This window comes from Diachasma alloeum, unplaced genomic scaffold, assembly GCF_001412515.2.
Source record: "Diachasma alloeum isolate Michigan unplaced genomic scaffold, Dall2.0 Dall_scaffold_00185, whole genome shotgun sequence".
Classification (NCBI taxonomy): Eukaryota; Metazoa; Arthropoda; class Insecta; order Hymenoptera; family Braconidae; genus Diachasma; species Diachasma alloeum.
Genome location: NW_021680351.1, coordinates 2,043,092 through 2,061,478, shown reverse-complemented (window position 1 = coordinate 2,061,478; position 18,387 = coordinate 2,043,092). Strand labels below are relative to the sequence as shown.

At 35.6% G+C, this 18,387-nt stretch overlaps 1 protein-coding gene across 1 annotated transcript in view; it reads left to right on the top strand.

Moving 5' to 3' along the window:
- Positions 1-13,820, top strand: part of LOC107048063 (lachesin) — a 22,714-nt gene extending 8,894 nt beyond the window's left edge. The window contains exons 2-5 of the mRNA XM_015271022.1: positions 2,289-2,440; positions 8,011-8,221; positions 9,601-9,900; positions 13,630-13,820. Coding sequence (XP_015126508.1) covers positions 2,289-2,440; positions 8,011-8,221; positions 9,601-9,900; positions 13,630-13,820 — 854 coding nt within the window. The remainder of the gene's footprint in view (positions 1-2,288; positions 2,441-8,010; positions 8,222-9,600; positions 9,901-13,629) is intronic.
- The last annotated feature ends 4,567 nt before the right edge of the window (positions 13,821-18,387 follow it).

Here is an 18,387-nt window from a genome sequence, read left to right as displayed (position 1 = left end):
GGGGGGGGGGGAAGAGGAGAACAAAGGGCCTGACATTCAGAAGTTCCGCAGACCACATTCACTCGAGGATCGGAAATTTTTCGGGCGAATTTAATGAGGTCAATTGTTTTATTGTTGCGGAGAGGGCTAATTCTTTTTTCAGTGAAAAACCTTTTTTCGATTGAATTGTTCATGCGCGGGGGGTGGGGAGAGCTTGAGTGGGTGATTTTTGGGGGACTCGGAGGCCGTAATTCAAAATCTTTGATACGAATGGGTAATGGTATATTGGGTAGTCGGACAGTTTCTCCCCGGGCAAAATTTCCCGGGCAAAATCTCCCTGAAAAAAAATTCCCCGGACAAAATCTCCCTGAAAAAAAATTCCCCGGACAAAATCTCCCTGAAAAAAAAATTCCCCGGGGAAAATCTCCCCGTCCTACTAAATTCTTTGTCCTGATGATTTGTTGTGAATAATTGGTGTTGCAAGAGATTTATGCTCATGACTTTGCTAATGCGATTATGCGATTTGACGGTGTGGCTTAGGAGAAATGTATTAATAATTCCCAAGTTTTTATTGTTATGTGTTCCCTATCATTTCTATTACCTTTGTTCCTTTGTAATTTCACTGAGGCTAAAGACTCGATAATTTCATGTGTCCTATTGTGCGATTCAGTAATAAAAATCCCTTTAATTGAGCATTATCATTATATTTATTTTGGCCGGATCCGGTTTCCTAATCGCAAATTCCTTTTTCAGGAAGATTTTGTCCGGGGAAATTCTTTTTCGGAAAGATTTTGTCCGAGAAATTTTGTCCGGGGAAAAACTGTCCTAGAATCATATATTGTGTTACTAGTGCGTAAAGATCCACTTTTGCGCACGCACGTGTAACACATCCTATTCAATCTACACTGAGAGAAAAAAATTCTAGTATCCAAAACATATTTTCTTGAGACAAGTAATTTTTCTTCATTTGCCCTATTCTATCAGACATCTCAAATCATGTTGTCCGAGAAAGGTCTCATGCTTTAAAATATTCTTGTACTCAAGTATGATTTTGTCGCAAATGAACTCACTCAAATCGCGTAGAAGAATCGCCAATCGTCAAGTATTTATTGTTTTCATAATTTTTTTGTTATGCAATTCCACTATTTCGATATGTAATATATTCATGATATAGTGCGCACCGATAGTGGTAAATAGGAATTCATTTGAGTTCCGTGAATCACAAACATTCTGAGATTTACTGAAAGGAGAGAAATGTTCAGTAAAAATTACGGAACTCACAATTCACTCACCGATTACGGAATTGATTCAGAAAATTTAAGTGACAGTATCGTAATTTTTCACAGGAGATTCAGCCAAAAATTACGGTACCCTGTGGCAAATTCCGTGATTTTGGGTGAAAATTACGTGACAGGTCCGTGACAATTCCGTGAAAAGATATGCGGAGAGAAATTTTTGATAAAAATTATCCTACCGTTCTATAAAAGTGTATCATAAGTCATCGTTTCCTCATTTCTATCCCGAAATTTAGTAAAAATTAATATATGGTGATCAAATTTTATTCTACGTTAGAGAAATTTTATTCTGATAAAAATAAAAATTGCCGTGCCGGTAGAATAAAAATTACTGTACTGGTAGGGTAAAATTTACCAACCGTTCTAGAATTTTCGTTGATATTTATATAAAAACTATTGGACTGGAAGGGTAAAATTTATTATGCGTCAGGATTAAATTTTTCTAACGTAGAATAAAATTTGATAATTATATATTAATTTTTACTAAATATCCGGATAGAAATGAGGAAACGATGGCTCATGCTACACTTTTATACAACTGTAGGATAATTTTTCCCAAAAATTTCTCTCCGGGTAAGTCATTTTTATTGTGTACTAGGGGGCTTCGCCCCCTGCTCGCTCCGCTCGCCAACCCGGGGGGCTTTGCCCCCCCCCACTCGCTTCGCTCGTCCCTCCCCCCGTCCGTGTGACCGCAGCAGTGTGACCGTACCCATAAACATCTTCCATATGAGCACTCCCTAATATAGTAATCCTCCATAAATATCGATATCCCCTTTATGACCACCACCTCATATAGACATCTCTTATAAATACACGCACCTCCTCGTATAGGCACCCAGCGTCCCCTGAAGTAAAACGTCCCCTGAATTTAAGCGTCCCCTGAACTTGAGTGTCCCCTGAATTTTTCGCCTTATTTTTTTATTTATATAGAGAGAATAGAGAGATTTCTCTCCGTGCATCGTTATCATCGCCGATGAACAATGCTCAACACTCAATTATTCCTTCTCATTGCAGGGGTGAGCACAAGATCGCATTCCCTAGTGCGAAGATTCGGCGGCATATACCCGGGGCCCTATTTCGACGAGAATAGCCCGAAGAATTGCACCGCTCAATTGGGAACAAACGCCTTCTTGCCCTGCAAAGTCCGCCAGCTGGGAAACAAGTCGGTGAGTTGAGAAGTATCATAAATATACTCTATCAATATCCCCACACTTGCCACTTGTCACCGGATTTCCTTCGCGATGTCACGTTTCCCCCCGGAAAATTGCGTCTTTTTCATGCCGTCACAGCCCTTCCTTCCATTATCACACGCTATATTTCCTATTTTTATCAACTTCAACAGTCTCTCAACATCCGCCTCACGTTTGTGAGATAAATCTTCAAAGTTGGGATGTTTTAATTAAAAGGACTCCAACTGTAAAAATTAAGTGAAGGAGTATGAAGTGAAAAAAATAATGATACGGAAAAAAACTTGAGTAAATGTCGTGCAGACATGAGTGAAGAAATATTTCTTTCGTCGTGAAAATTAAATTGATGAATCAAATTGATGCATTAAATAAAAATTAAATGAACAAATATGAAGTGAAAAACACAATACGTTGAAAAAAATTAAACAAATGGCGATATCTCGAAAACGGGACGTCGTGCAGACACGAGTAAAAAACCATTTCTGTTGTTATAAAAATTTCTGAATTTTGTATGCGACATGTCTTGATGATTTCTCAACGGTTATCGCGATATTTCAGGTCGCAGTGACATTTCACGATTTTTGAAATGAAATACTGAAATTTTTGAAATACATAATTCTGATAATGCAAACCGAGAAATACAGAGGAATGAATCAAATTGATGAATTAAGTAAATATTAAATGAACAAATATGAAGTGAAAAACACAATACGTAAAAAAAAATTAAACAAATGGCGATATCTCGAGAACGGGATGTCGTGCAGACACGAGTAAAAAACCATTTCTGTCGTTATAAAAATTTCTGAATTTTGTATGCGACATGCCTTGATGAATTCTCAACGGTTATCGCGATATTTCAGGTCGCAGTGATATTTCACGATTAACTGAAATTTTTGAAGTACATAATTCTGATAATGCAAGCCGAGAAATACAGAGGAATGAATCAAATTGATGAATTAAGTAAAAATTAAATGAACAAATATAAAGTGAAAAATACAATACGTAAAAAAAATTAAACAAATGGCGATATCTCGAGAACGGGAAGTCGTATAGACACGAGTAAAAAACCATTTCTGTCGTTATAAAAATTCCAGAATTTTGTATGCGACATGCCTTGATGATTTCTCAACGGTTATCGCGATATTTCAGGTTGCAGTGACATTTCACGATTAACTGAAATTTTTGAAGTACATAATTCTGATAATGCAAGCCGAGAAATACAGAGAAATGAAAATTAGGTATCCACTAACTTCTCGTATCTCCTTAGCACTTCTCTTTCGCCCTCGGTACAAACGACCGCCCACAATTGGGAACGTTATGGCAATTAGAAACGAAAACTTTCTGTGCATGGTGCAACGTTCACCCTTAGAAATATCGCGTGAGGCAACGAGTTGGCCCAACAGTGGAGACTGTTCTCTGTGACAACAGCTATTCCTCTAACGTAATTTAACCGTAATTTGAAACAGTTCCAAGTCAACTAATTTGTTTTACTTAATATTCAAACATTTATCATGGGAACTTTATTTCAACCCGGCACGTTCTTGACTTTTTCGGAGTAGACTTTTTGGTTTATTACATTCAGTTACGGCTGGTCTATGAATTAGATTTTAAATGTGATTATTTATGGGGAGATTTGGTCAGTTGATGGTGGGTTTGGCCTTGATTTTTTTTTTTTACTAGAAAAGGAACTCGCGCGCATACTTAAGCTAGTGGTTCATTGTATTTTTTATTCTTTCATTTTTTTTTAAATACTAAAAATTAAAAATTAATGTTATTATTATTATTATTATTATTTTTATTGAATTAATTAAATAAATAAATAAATAAATAAATGAGTCAATCGCTGACCCTCACTCTCTTAATGAAAATTTTAACGCTTAATAAATCAAAATTGGACAAATAGAACTCGAGTTATTGAAAAAAACCGGAAAAACGAAACAAAAATCATATCTCCGAACTGGGCTGCCGAAAAAATCTGAAAAAATTTGAGATATAGTTTTTCAATCTCCCTAATCGTAGAAAAAATCGCCATCAATTTCCAAGAGGGTGAGGGTCAGCGGGTGACTCATTTGGCGAGGAATACCTCATATATTCAGAAAATATCTTTTTAAGGCGGAATATAAAACAAAGATTTGTGTAATCTAGGGTTTTAAGCAAAGATTATCCTTGTTCCTAGGGTTAATCCTAGTGTTATCTCTGGAGAAATAGATTGCTGACAGAAAAGGTGACACCAAGTGTTTAATATATATTTTTTTATATTTTCTTAAAGGATTCTCTTCAATATATGATTCAATTATTCAATAAAGGCAGTGCTTGACAGACCTCCCCTCATTGAATTTATCGTTGAAAACGTGAACTTGTTTTATATCGAAATATCTCGAAACTGCCTGACCGCTAATCCTTAATTCTGATTGGTCAATATGTGACACGAAGTTATTCACAAAAAAAATACGCGGCATTTTCAAATTCTTCAGTGGTAATTTTTTTTTCACGTCATATATATAATATATATATTTCACATGTATATATATCATCGGTGAAATTAATAAAATCTGTCCTTTATGGAGACCGATTATTTTAAAAAACTGAAGATAATTAATTGAAAATGAAAAATTCTTTATAGATTCTTTCACTCTACTTCGCTATTCACTTCAATCAATAGTCGAATTCTCTTTGATTCATTATTAATATTTGTAAAGTATTCATGAGAATACGAAATTCAATGAATTCCATTTCTTCATTTCAACAAATGAATAGATCAGCGCGCGCGAGAGCGCGCGCATAGATCTTGTACACAAAAGAGAAAGAAACTTTCGGCCTATTTGTGGTGCATTGTTCTACGTATGCCCATTTACGTGTGATATTTTGACGTGGATACGTCTATGGTTTCAATATGGGGGGCCATTTTGGGAAACGGCCCTTATGTGCAGGGCCATCTAGCGGAAGTCTAAAAAATTCTAGATATTTCGAGGTAATTCGAGAAGTTTCGTGAAATTTCAAAAAAAATTCAAGGACTTTCCAGAAGTTTCGAGAAAATTCAGGGAGTTTCTAGAAAATTCGAGAGAATTCAAGGAGTTTCCAGAAAATTCGAGGGAGTGCAAGAAGTTTTACCATGGACGTATCCACGTACAATTTTTTATTTTTTTTATTTTTTATATTCCGGTTCTTTCTGCCCTCTGATTGGCTAATCGGCCCTATCCAACCCTATACATGCGGCTGTGGGTTCTACACTGCACCGCATTCACACTTCTATAGAACATAGGAGTAGCATGGGAAACCACAGAAAACCCATGCCGGTACAGGCGGTCACTATATTAGCGACTTCCCGCTCGCCGGAGCCTCCGGTTGAAAAACTCGGTTCCACGGGGAATCGAACTCACAACCTTTCGCACACTAGGCTCGCACCTAGCCGCTTCGGCCACCGACGTCGGTCCACGTACAATTACAGCTGTATCAAAGATATAGCCGCCTGCAATTTTTTTTAGTTAAAATTTCCCTCCATATCTAGAGGTGCCTCAGTCCCCTGCACCTCCTCATGCATCAGCTCAGCTGAGCTCAGCTGGTGATGAGTGACTCGAAGTGATTGAAGACAATCACACTAATCACACAATTTAGCTTTGTTAACCATTCTTGCTTCATGGTTTTTCCCACCGGGGAATTCACCTAGATTCTAATCTGACTTTCAGAACTAGATGAGGGGGTGCGGCGGTGAGGGGATGCAGCGGTAATGAAATGTCGTTCGTGTCACTGCCGTAAACTCAGTGACACAAATGCCGCACTAGCCATAAACGACGGCTCAATTACGCTAATTGCTTCCGGCTGGTTGATAAATACTCTCTCTCAGGGTAATTGGGACAAATTCAGGGGCAATTCGTTGGTCGACAATTCGATTGGTCAGTTTTTGAGTTTTATCTCGGGGGACGAAAGGTTTTAATGAAGATTGATGATGAATTCAGTAGCGAAGAGGTAAAATGGTTTAAGTCGACTCATCTCCCAGTTGAGTTTTTGGAGAATATTTCCGAGTCTAAGGGAGATAGCGAAATTTTCGTAATTACATTTGTTGTGGCTCTCAATCGGCTCTACAAAAAACGTTATTATAAAAATTTCGCTATCTCCCTTAGATTCCGACATATTCATTGAAAACTGGTTAGTAGTCAAAAAGGACTTGAACCGTTTTACCACTTCGCTACTGAAACGTGAAAATTATTGATAATTTAATTGAATATTTATCAGAAATTTTTCATCATCTACTGTTTTTCAATACCGAACCAACTTAAAAATAATGTCATTCGATTTTTAATGGGCAATTAATTTTTTCGCATAAAAAATTCATCAATATTTGACTTAAATCAAAATTCTTCTGCTCCACATCTCAAGCATATTAACCTTCACGAGCTCATCATCCCCATTAATCACTTCATTACCAAAAACCAACCAGAGAAATTCAATTTCCGAATTATCGAATCCGTTGAAACATTAGAGCCCCAACGAAGCTATTGAATACCCTTTTACTCAATTTAATTGAAAGAAGATGTCTAATGGATTGGAATAAAGGGATAATGGATTTATTCAGTTTTCCCCCCAGCATCTCTGCATATTTTATGACCCAGGAGAACAAAGGAGCCCTAGGGAGAATAATGAAAACACCAGAACGTCTTTCAGCTCTGAATTTCTTATGAAACATTTTCTGCTGACTTCAAAAAAAATTCCTTTTTTGTAGCCTTCAATTCGCCTTACAAAAAAGATTATAGTGAAAATTTCGTTATCTCCCTTAGATTCGGAGATATTCCTCGAAAACTCAGCTAATGGCTGAATCGATTTAAACCCTTTTACCGCTTCGCTACTGATTTGATCAATCAAATTGGCATTTAAATTCAGTAGCGAAGCGGTAAACCGGGTTAAGTCTATTTCGACCTTTGAGTTTTTGACGAATATCTCGGAACCTAAAAGAGATAGAAAAATTTTTGTCATGACCTTTTTTGTAGAACCAATTGAGGGTTATAAAAAAGGTTATGAGAAAAATTTTGCTGTGTCTCTTAGATTCCAAGATATTCATCAAAAATTGACCAAAAGTCAAAATCGACTTGACCCGGTTTACCGCTTTGCTACTGAATTTGATCGTGCGTTATTTTTTATCAAATTAAAGGATTAATCAACCTGAAACATTCCCTTTTCGCATTCATCATTCTCGAGATAAATAAAAAAAAAAGTTAATTGTAATATTTTGCAATTTTTTAATGGAAATTCACTTTTTCATTAATTAAAAAAAAATTGTTTCTTCGTAATTCTGATGCAAAAATGTCAACTTTGCGTTAAATGTTAACTTTACATTAACTTGGCACAAAATTTCGAATGAATGTTCATCAATCTGATAAAGCATAGAATTCAATTGTTGAAAAAATTTAATTTTATCTTTGATTCCAAAAATTGAATCAATTTTCATTTAAAAAATTTTAAGAATACAGTTGGTAGAATGCCACTTTGTTGGGAGATTGACGAAATAAGGCTCGCTTGGAACCGTTAATCGACAAATCGATGATTAATTGCAGGTATCATGGATCCGACGTAGAGACGCCCACATTCTGTCAGTAGACAGGATAATGTTCATCGCCGATGAGAGATTTCAGACGATATACGTCGACGGATCGGATACGTGGACACTACAGATCAAATATGTACAGGCGAGAGACGAGGGAGAGTACGAGTGTCAGATATCCACCGAACAGAAGATGAGCCATGTCGTGTATCTCAGTGTCATCGGTAAGGGCTCAAAAACCCATAACTATGCATTAAGTGTCAAATAAAACTATATTTTATTTTATTTTCTAACAATTTTTCCCCAATTTTTCCCACGATGAAAAATGATGAAAATAGAAAACTTAAATATTTCAATAACAAACGATTCTATCAATTTATTAAAACCCATTAATAAATTGAATACAATATATCTCAATCAATTTAAAAAAAAAAAATTTTTAACTTGAAAAAAAAAAATATTAAAACCTCAAATTGCAAATTTATGTTGACATATTTATTCAATTTTTGTAACTCAAAAATATCTTTTATTCATTATGAAATGTTTTTAAAGAATATTTTTCTGCAATAAATGATTAAAATATTCAATAGAAATTAATTCATCAATTAAATAAAGTATTTTTCAATCAACTTTAGAAGTGAAAAAAATTATTATCATCATTTTTTGTTATTAAAATCCATTATTCACTTGAATAAAATATATTTCAAGCAATTAAAAAAATTAAAAAGCACCATTTTTATATTCAAATTCGTATCTATACACATATCAATTTTTTTAAAGAATATCATCCAACAAATGATTAAACCAATCAATTCAAACCACTTCACTAATGAAATAAAGTATACTTCCATTAATTAAAAAAATGCATATCAATTAATTTATACAATGGTTAAAACATTGAAAATCGTTTGTCATTCACCAAGAAATATTGGGAAAAACAAATTTTAATTATCATCATTTTTGTTATTAAAATCCATTATTCACTTGAATAAAATATATTTCAATCCATTAAAAAAATTGAAAAGCACCATTTTTATATTCAAATTCGTATCTATACACATATCAATTTTTTTAAAGAATATCATCCAACAAATGATTGAACTATTCAATGAAAACCACTTCACTAATGAAATAAAGTATACTTCCATCAATTTAAAAAAAATCAATTAAAAAAAATGCATATCAATTAATTTATACAATGGTTAAAACATTGAAAATCGTTTGTCATTCACCCAGAAATATTGGGGAAAAAAAAATTTTAATTATCATCATTTTTGTTATTAAAATCCATTATTCACTTGAATAAAGTATATTTGAATCAATTAAAAAAATTAAAAAGCACCATTTTTATATTCAAATTCGTATCTATACACATATCAATTTTTTTAAAGAATATCATCCAACAAATGATTAAACCAATCAATTCAAACCACTTCACTAATGAAATAAAGTATACTTCCATCAATTAAAAAAAAATCAATTAAAAAAAATGCATATCAATTAATTTATACAATGGTTAAAACATTGAAAATCGTTTGTCACTCACAAAGAAATATTGGAGAAAAAAAAACATTTTAACGTAATTGTAAAAAAATATTTGCAGTGCCAAAAATTGAAATATTGGGTGACCGTGAGAGATTCGTGAGGACTGGGAGCACAGTAGTACTCCACTGTGTGATAAATCAGTCTGTCGAGGCACCGTCCTACGTGTTCTGGTATCACCGGGGCAAAAGGCTCCTGAATGATCCGTATGGTAAACTAGTCATTCATCAGCCAACGCCTACCGAGAACGGCTATGACAGTCAGCTCGTTATACACAATGCGAGACTCGAGGACACGGGAAATTATACCTGCAGTCCGAGTAATCTCGACAGTGCCAGTATCATCCTTCATGTTCTCAACGGTAATTGTTCATTTTTCATTGAGGATTGGAGACATATCCGGCCATAACTAACATTCGATGGATGGACGGGCAAACTGTTATTATCGTACACTGAGGGGAATTTTCTTTCTCCAAAACACAGGGTTTTTTGCTTCCGAGTGGAAGCATTGTGTAACTGAAATAATAATCTCTCTATATTATAAAAATCCAAATCGACTTGTGGTGATGAAAATTTGGCACTCAAAATTGACCCTCTGAGGTGAATGGGCGTTTCCCACTCCTGCACTTTCCGTAAGGATTGCCCGTCCCCACTCAGGCCGACTTTCACCGTAGAGGGTTAAGACTCCAAAATTAAGGGTCACAAGGGTCAAAATATGGGTCACGACGGTTATGATGAAGGGCAGATCAAGGATCCAAATAAGGGTCATAAGGGTCGGATTAAGGATCACGAAGGTCAAATTAAGGATCGAAATAAGGGTCACAAGGGTCAGATTAAGGATCATAAGGGTCACAAGGGTCAAAATAAGGGTCGCGAGGGTTATGATGAGGGGCAGATCAAGGATACAAATAAGGGTCATAAGGGTCGGATTAAAGATCACGAAGGTCAAATTAAGGATCGAAATAAGGGTCACAAGGGTCAGATTAAGGATCACAAGGGTCAAAATAAGGGTCGCGAGGGTTATGATGAGGGGCAAATCAAGGATCCAAATAAGGGTCATAAGGGTCGGATTAAGGATCACGAAGGTCAAATTAAGGATCGAAATAAGGGTCACAAGGGTCAGATTAAGGATCATAAGGGTCACAAGGGTCAAAATAAGGGTCGCGAGGGTTATGATGAGGGGCAGATCAAGGATACAAATAAGGGTCATAAGGGTCGGATTAAAGATCACGAAGGTCAAATTAAGGATCGAAATAAGGGTCACAAGGGTCAGATTAAGGATCACAAGGGTCAAAATAAGGGTCGCGAGGGTTATGATGAGGGGCAAATCAAGGATCCAAATAAGGGTCATAAGGGTCGGATTAAGGATCACGAAGGTCAAATTAAGGATCGAAATAAGGGTCACAAGGGTCAGATTAAGGATCATAAGGGTCACAAGGGTCAGATTAAGGATCACAAAGATCACATTAAGGATTAAAATAAGGGTCACAAGGGTCAGAAACTAGGGATCACAAAGGTATCAGATTAAGGATCGCAAAGGTCAGATTAAGGATCCGAATAAGGGTCACAAGGGTCAGATTATGGATCACAAAGGTCAGATTGAGGATCCAAATGAAGGTCATGGGGGTCAGACTAAGGATCACAAGGGTCAAAACAAGGGTCTCTATATTATAAAAATCCAAATAGATTTCCGGTGATGAAAAATTGGTACTCGAAATTAAGACTCCAAAATTAAAGGTCAGAAATAAAGGGCAAAATAAGGGCTCACGAGAGCCAGAATGAGGGTCACGATGATCAGATTAAGGGTCGTAAGGGTCAGAATAAAGATCATGGAGGTCACATGATTTTCAACATGTAATCGCGTTTTAGTAGTGAATTGTGACGCTAATGGCGCGAGTACATTCTCTTCCCATTTTCGTCTGCATAAAAATAACAATTTTAATGGAGATTAATTTGACGCTTCACTCCTCACATAATTTTACTCACTCATTCTTTTGGATGAATAAAATCGCAAAAATTTCATCATTTCCGACCAGAAATAATTTCCAAAATGGAAAATTCTGTAACAAACTGGATGAAAGAGGGATTTCTGAATGCTAATTAGTCCGACAAATCAACAATTCGTGAAAAATGGGGATTCTAAGCCTTTATTGATAATTTTGGGGAACCAATAGCCTCATTAACCCCGTGAGTTTACATTAATCTATCTGAAATTCTATGTTCCGGACAAGTTTTTTCATAAATCTTAATATTAAAAAAATGTGAGAGATGTGTTTGAATAGTTAATTTCCTTCTTGTTCCTTCGAAAATTCACAAGGGATTTTACTCGGGCGAAAATGAGCATTGTAGCCGGTGATTTATCAGCCCGGTAATTTACAAGGATGTTATTCAGTAGGATCTCGTCCAATTTAATCGTCATTCATAATGCTAAATTGAAAAGTTCATTTCCGGGCTCAGAAAAGTTTCACTTCCCCGTTTCAGGGGGCGGTACACATCTTTCACGTTCAACGAATGTTTTAAAATGTCAGTTCAAAAGGGGATTACAGCTGCAATTTTGGGAATGGAGATTATAGTCGCAAACGAGATAAACAAAAAATTTCATTTTTCGCGAGGTGACAAGAATTTAATATCAAAATCTGATAAATCTCTGAAACTATCGGAAAGCACTAATGACCTGGGGATGAAATTGCATCATTAACTTTCATTCAACAAAAGTTGTTCCTGGCTGAAGGTTCGGTTTTCCGGAAGGATGGCCTCCTTTTAGAGTCCTGACAATTTTTTACGAGTAATTCAACAAGATTGCTATTTATTTGTTGTTTTAAAAAATTAATTTTTACGAAAATAACCATGACGATGTGGATTCAGGAGGATTCATGAGGATTCAGAATAAATTGGTAGTGTTGTCCCCATCATTGTTATGGGGAGTTGTCGTTTTGATGTATTTGCTTAAATAGAGTAAAAATTTGACATTACAATGTTCAATAAGAAGAGTTAGATGATTATATGAAATAAAATTGCCCTGATGAGGAGTGCATTTAGCACTCGAAACGTTGGCACAGGATTCAGAATAAATTGGTAGTGTTGTGCATATCATGACCGCGGTGGCACGTCAAAATATCCTTATAAAAATATCCGCGAAAAAATAGTCAGATTGAAAATATCCTCCGCAAAATTATCCGAAGCCGAATTTATCCCTGTGAAAAAAGATCCCTGGGAATAAGATCCGTCGCTTTTTTTGTATTGAATTGTATTAGCATTGAAAAAAATCATAGAAAAAGTTTTTTATGTCATTAGGCCCGATAAACCGCGATCTAACCGAGCGAAGCGAACTCGCTTCACTCGGTTAGATCGCGGTTTTCGAGCCCAACGACATAAAATAGCGTATATCACACGGGGCTCCACGGCAAAATATCACATATCAAAATATCACCGGCAAAAAATCATGCCTCAAAATATCACACACAAAAAATATCACAAACCAAAATGATCATAAACAAATTTAAAAAAAAAAATTACGAGTGTACATGAATTGAAAACAAATCAAACAATTTCTCCTAAACCCAAACAGAAAATCAATATATTGATTTATAAGGAGAGGGAAAAACCCAGCAGTGTTTACATACCGAAAATGGAATTAAATAGCCGTATTGTGGTAATGAATTATCGGAGAATGAAGAATTACACGGTCGTGTTCACACACGCGACGAAAAATCAAGAAAAACCATTGAAATATCATTGAATATATTGAAAATTAAAAAAATTAATTAATATTATTGAAAATTTAAAAATTACATGATATGATATGATATATTTTAAAAAATGATATTTATCACAAATGATATTTTCATATTATGGTATTTATCCATGTGATATTTTGCGGTGTGATATTTTGAGACTGATATTTTGCCGTGATGCCTCACACGGTGATAAAAGCATTATCTGGCGAATGTGGCTTTATAATACTTTTATCGCCTAATGACATAATATACTATTCATTTGAATTAAACAATAACAATAGATTCTAACAAAAAAGTCTGATAACATTTTTCCCTCCGAATGAAACAGATGAATCATTCGAAAATTAATTTCAGGTGAGCATCCTGCAGCGATCCAGAGAGGCATAAGTGCAGCGCCAGGTGGTTGTCGTGCCCTTTGGTGGCTAGCAGGATCCGTGAGTCTCTCCTCAAACCAGGGCAGACGGCTCTTTGTTCTCCTCGTTCTCCTATCATTGGCCCTTTTCACTTATCAGAGATCAATCCGGCTCGCCTATACCACACGATAATCATTCCCCTCCACCCCATAAATCCCGCCCGATTGAACCCTTAGAAACTCAAGGAAAAAGAGGAACAAGAAAAATAAGAGGGGTGAAAGGAAGAGAGTAATCAAGGAGAAAAAAGTCCACAATTTTCGTTGAGTTGTTATTGATGGAGGTACGTGATGAAAATTCACCTCGACACGCTCCTCCCTTTCTGGATGCTAACGACGTCGCCGAGGCTCGCTGAATGATCAATGGGAATTGGGAGCCCTAGATTCTTTTGTTTCATTGGAAATTATCGTCGAAATGCTGTTAATATGGAAAACTCCTGGCTGATTGTGTAGTTTGTGGGAGTTTTTGTGAAGGTTGAGAGAGCACTTGATGAATCGAGAGCTTCGGTCAGCTTGGGACAGAAGATCATTTTTAAAAGCGAGGGATTTTTTTTTTCCATTGTGAAGTGGCAGAAGTTTTCAATCGTCAATAGCTCCTGAAGTAATGATGCGATTTGCACGAGTCACGTCTCATTTTGAAGAATAAAAAAATACGTGGAAAATGAAGAAAAAAGCACGGAATTTCACTCTGCCGTTCCTGGGGTGTTTACGGATGAAGGCAATTCGTTTTAGTTTATGCTGTTCTCAAAAAATGCGAGAATTCACGGTTTTAAGGATTTGTTTTTTCGAAATATCTTGGAATCTGAGGGGGATGGCTGGATTGTTATCTCCATGTTTTTTGTAGCTCTTTTTCTACTCTACAAAAAAGGTTCTTATAAAAATTGCACTGTCTCTCTTAGATTTCGAGATATCGATCTTCAAAAAAAAAATCATAATTTTCCACTTCGCATGATGAGGAAAATTTCCGATCCAAAACAATTGCACCCATTTTGCCCCCGTAGTCTTCAAGTATTGAAAGAAAAATCTTTCAAATTAATTTTTTTTTCTTTCACTTATCTCGGAAGCTTATTAGCGAAAAAAGGTTAATTGTAGTGAACGGAAACGGAAATGCCTCAGACTTGAACACAGAAAAAAATTCTGCTATTTTTTTTTTTTCAAAGTCCTTTTTTGAAATTTTTGAAAATTGATTGGAAACCCAAATTTTAAAAAAGTTGAAGGGATGGAGTGATTGAAATTATCTTCTGCCACAACTCAACCACAATTTATATCTAAAAATGTCTTCACCGGCATTAGCTCTCACGAAACCACCATCACAAGTCAGCATCGATTTTGCTATTGGGCGCGCCGGGCTTCCGTTACACGCCGGGGGCATTTCAATTCCACCTACACTTCCTCGAAAAAGAGGGAAAACGAGGAAGGGATCTTTACTACTTTCAGTTTTAAACTCGAGACCCCGGACATTATCCCTGGGAATAAGTTAAAATGACTAGATTGAACAAGAAATCGTGAATACCTGAGTGGGGAAAGTTTTAATGGCTGGAAAGTTTTTTCGAAGAAATTTTTATTCGAGGAGGGAGAGGTGCTCAAAAATTTAATATAAAGTGTGTGTTCCCTGTGGGAATTATCAAATTTCTGTTATTTTTATTTTTTTATTATGAAAATCTCTCATTTTTTCTCTTGAATGAAAAATAATTTTTTGTTGCTTTTTTTGCTGGATTTTTTCAGGTGAAACAAAAAAAAGTTTTTTTTGCTTATAATTTATTTATTTAGGGGAGATCGAGGCAGAATGGAACACCAATAAACGCGATAATTGAGGACAATTGACAAAAGATTTTTTTTTTATAGTTGAGGTTTAGCTGATTTTGAGGGTCAAATGACCCTTCAGGATTCTTAGAGTTGACGATCAAATGGTCACGTAACTCGTGGGTCAAATACTTTTGAGGGTGAAACAATGACCCTTAAAGATATTTGAAACTGAGGGTCGAACATCCCCTAATAATGTTTAACATCTGTCAAATGGTCTTCGAGAGCGAACAGCCCTCACGAATATTAGACAATAAGGGTCAAACGACCCTTAAAGATGCTTTGAGATGATGGTCAAATGGTTGTGAGGGTCAAATAACCCTTAAGAACCTTGAAACTCGAGGATCAAATAGTATTGAGGGTCAAACGACCCTTAAGGGCGTTTTAGTTGAGGGTCAAATGGTCTTAAGGGTCAAACGATCCTTAAGAACTTCAAGAAATAAGAGATTCTACAACTTCTTTAAGAACTTAGAGATTCTTTAGGAAGAATTTTTTAATTTGTGCATTCGTAATTATTTATTTCCCTCGCAGAGAGGTTCGGAAAGTTGAAAGATAGCATACAGCGTCCTGTAATCGTCCTGCGTTCCATGTAATTTATACCTTAAAAACACCCAAGGATTGACCGTGTAAATAGCCCGGGGATAATGTAGAATAATCTTTAAGAAGTTTAAGGTTCTGGATCAAATGGTCTTGACCCTTGACCCTCAAAATCATTTGACCCTCAACTAAAAACAACAAAATACGAAGTTTCTCCTGGTGTTCCATTTTATTTTTTGGTTTTCCGGTTTTCGCAATTTTAATTTCATTAAAAAAAAATCTCATTTTAAACCAAAAAAAATCCTTTTTTTTTCATTATGGGAATTTTTTTTTGAAAATTACGCGATATTTCAAAGTTGATGACTTATCTGCCGATTATATCGTATATGTTAGCATTTGTCAATCAATTACATCGGTTTGTTTAACATTGCAACCCGTCAGGTAGGTCATTTATTAGGTCCCCCCCCTCCCCTCCCGCCTCGATATTTCATCGATATTAAGGGATTCGCGTGCAGAGTCTCGACGTAATCGCAGCGGGCTACTTCCCCCCCGGGTCTGATCCTGAAACGTCAGTTGATTTTTTCAACTTGTAGTACCTCTCCTCGTCTTCCGAGTGTAATTTTTCATTTTGATATTGCCCTCGCACGCGCTACTTCACATTCAATCTACTCGCCTCTGCAATTTTTTATTATTCCTGCAACGTTCGTCTTTGGTGGTTTTTTTATTATCATTTTTGCTGAATCACAAACCGGCATAATCGAGGAGTCCAGATGGAGAGATTGTGTTTCTGAATATAAAATAGAGGGGAGAAAAATGATTTATTTGAATCGAATGTTTTTTGGGTATGAATACATGAGGAATTGTGTCGATTATTTGATGAGGGGAGAGATGATTTTTATTCAGAAAATATCCCATTTAATTTGTAAATAATTTAGTCGAGAAGAGGAGGAAAAAATTAATCTCAATTTTACTCTTTTAATAATCAATTTTTGAGATATATCTGTGGTTTGTTTTTGTAGAGTATCTCGCAGTTGAAGGGAGATAAAATTTGTGTCAAGATCATGTTTGTAGCTCATAAAATTCTGAATCTCGCTATTTCCCTCAGATTCCGAGATATTTGTCTTTAAACAACTTACTCCGAACGTGAGTGAAATGAAATACATCAATTTCACAAAAACACCTCTTAATCTTCAAATATCTCGGAACGAACACTAGCTACCGCAATCTTTGTAAATTCCTTTTTTGTAGGGAATTTCATCAGCTACAAAAAAGGTTCCAATAAAAACTTCACTATCTATCTTGGAATCCGAGATATTCAGCAAAAACTAAAGCCCAATGAAATTAAACTAAAAAATCCTCAATTAATTCTATTAAAGTAAACTTTTTTTGCCCCTCATCATAAAAAATTTCTCATATTGACCCAACACCAGAGCGTAAAATGGCATTTCCATTCGCCTCAAATAAAAAATTTCCTCCCTAACACCAACAGCAACAAAAAAGCGACGAAATAAATAAAATTGCTAGTCTGCCCACTTGTAAATAAACAAGAAAACCCGATGGAAAAATACTCCTGCCCAGGGGGTCGTTTACAGAGTATAATATTTTATCGATGAAACATTTTCAAATATATACGAATGATAAAATTCACTAAATAAAAATATCATCTCTCGTTGGAGAATTGAAACTTGTTCGATCGTTATTAATAATTGACATTATAATTGTTGTAGAAGATATTAAAAAAACTATTGTAGTGTACATACTCGACGTCCTGCACCTGCTTGTCGTCTCGACTGACTAACCAATTAGCAATTAATTTAAAAAATGAACGAAATCAATTAATCAACGCTGAATTGATTAATTAATTCATGAAGAAAGAATAAACGAGGGGATAAATTATTTAAAATACGAATTAATCAGATCTTGGAGAATTTATCAGAGTCAGAGACAATAAAAATTCTCAGATATGATTAATGGCATAATTAATAAACTCGAGACGATGAGCATTAAATTGTGGTCGATGTTTCATTTATGGAATGAAATTGAGTATGTACATTCTCACACGTTGATCCTCATTATGCATTTATACACCATTGTATTGAATTAATGCCCGGAGAGGGATGAATAAACTGGTGAATATGCGTGAGAGTGGGTGTCAATGACGCCAGAGTAAATAGGGGGATGAAGTATTGAGTCGTATTCAGGTTTTTGTTTAATGGTAATTGAACAGTCCTGATTCATTAATTACGTAATACACTTGAATTTCATTATTGATATTTAGGATAATGCTGGGGGATTTGGGAGGCACAGGGTGAGGTTGTGTTTGTGGAGGGGCGTAATGAATATGAATGTTTATTTTGGGGAGG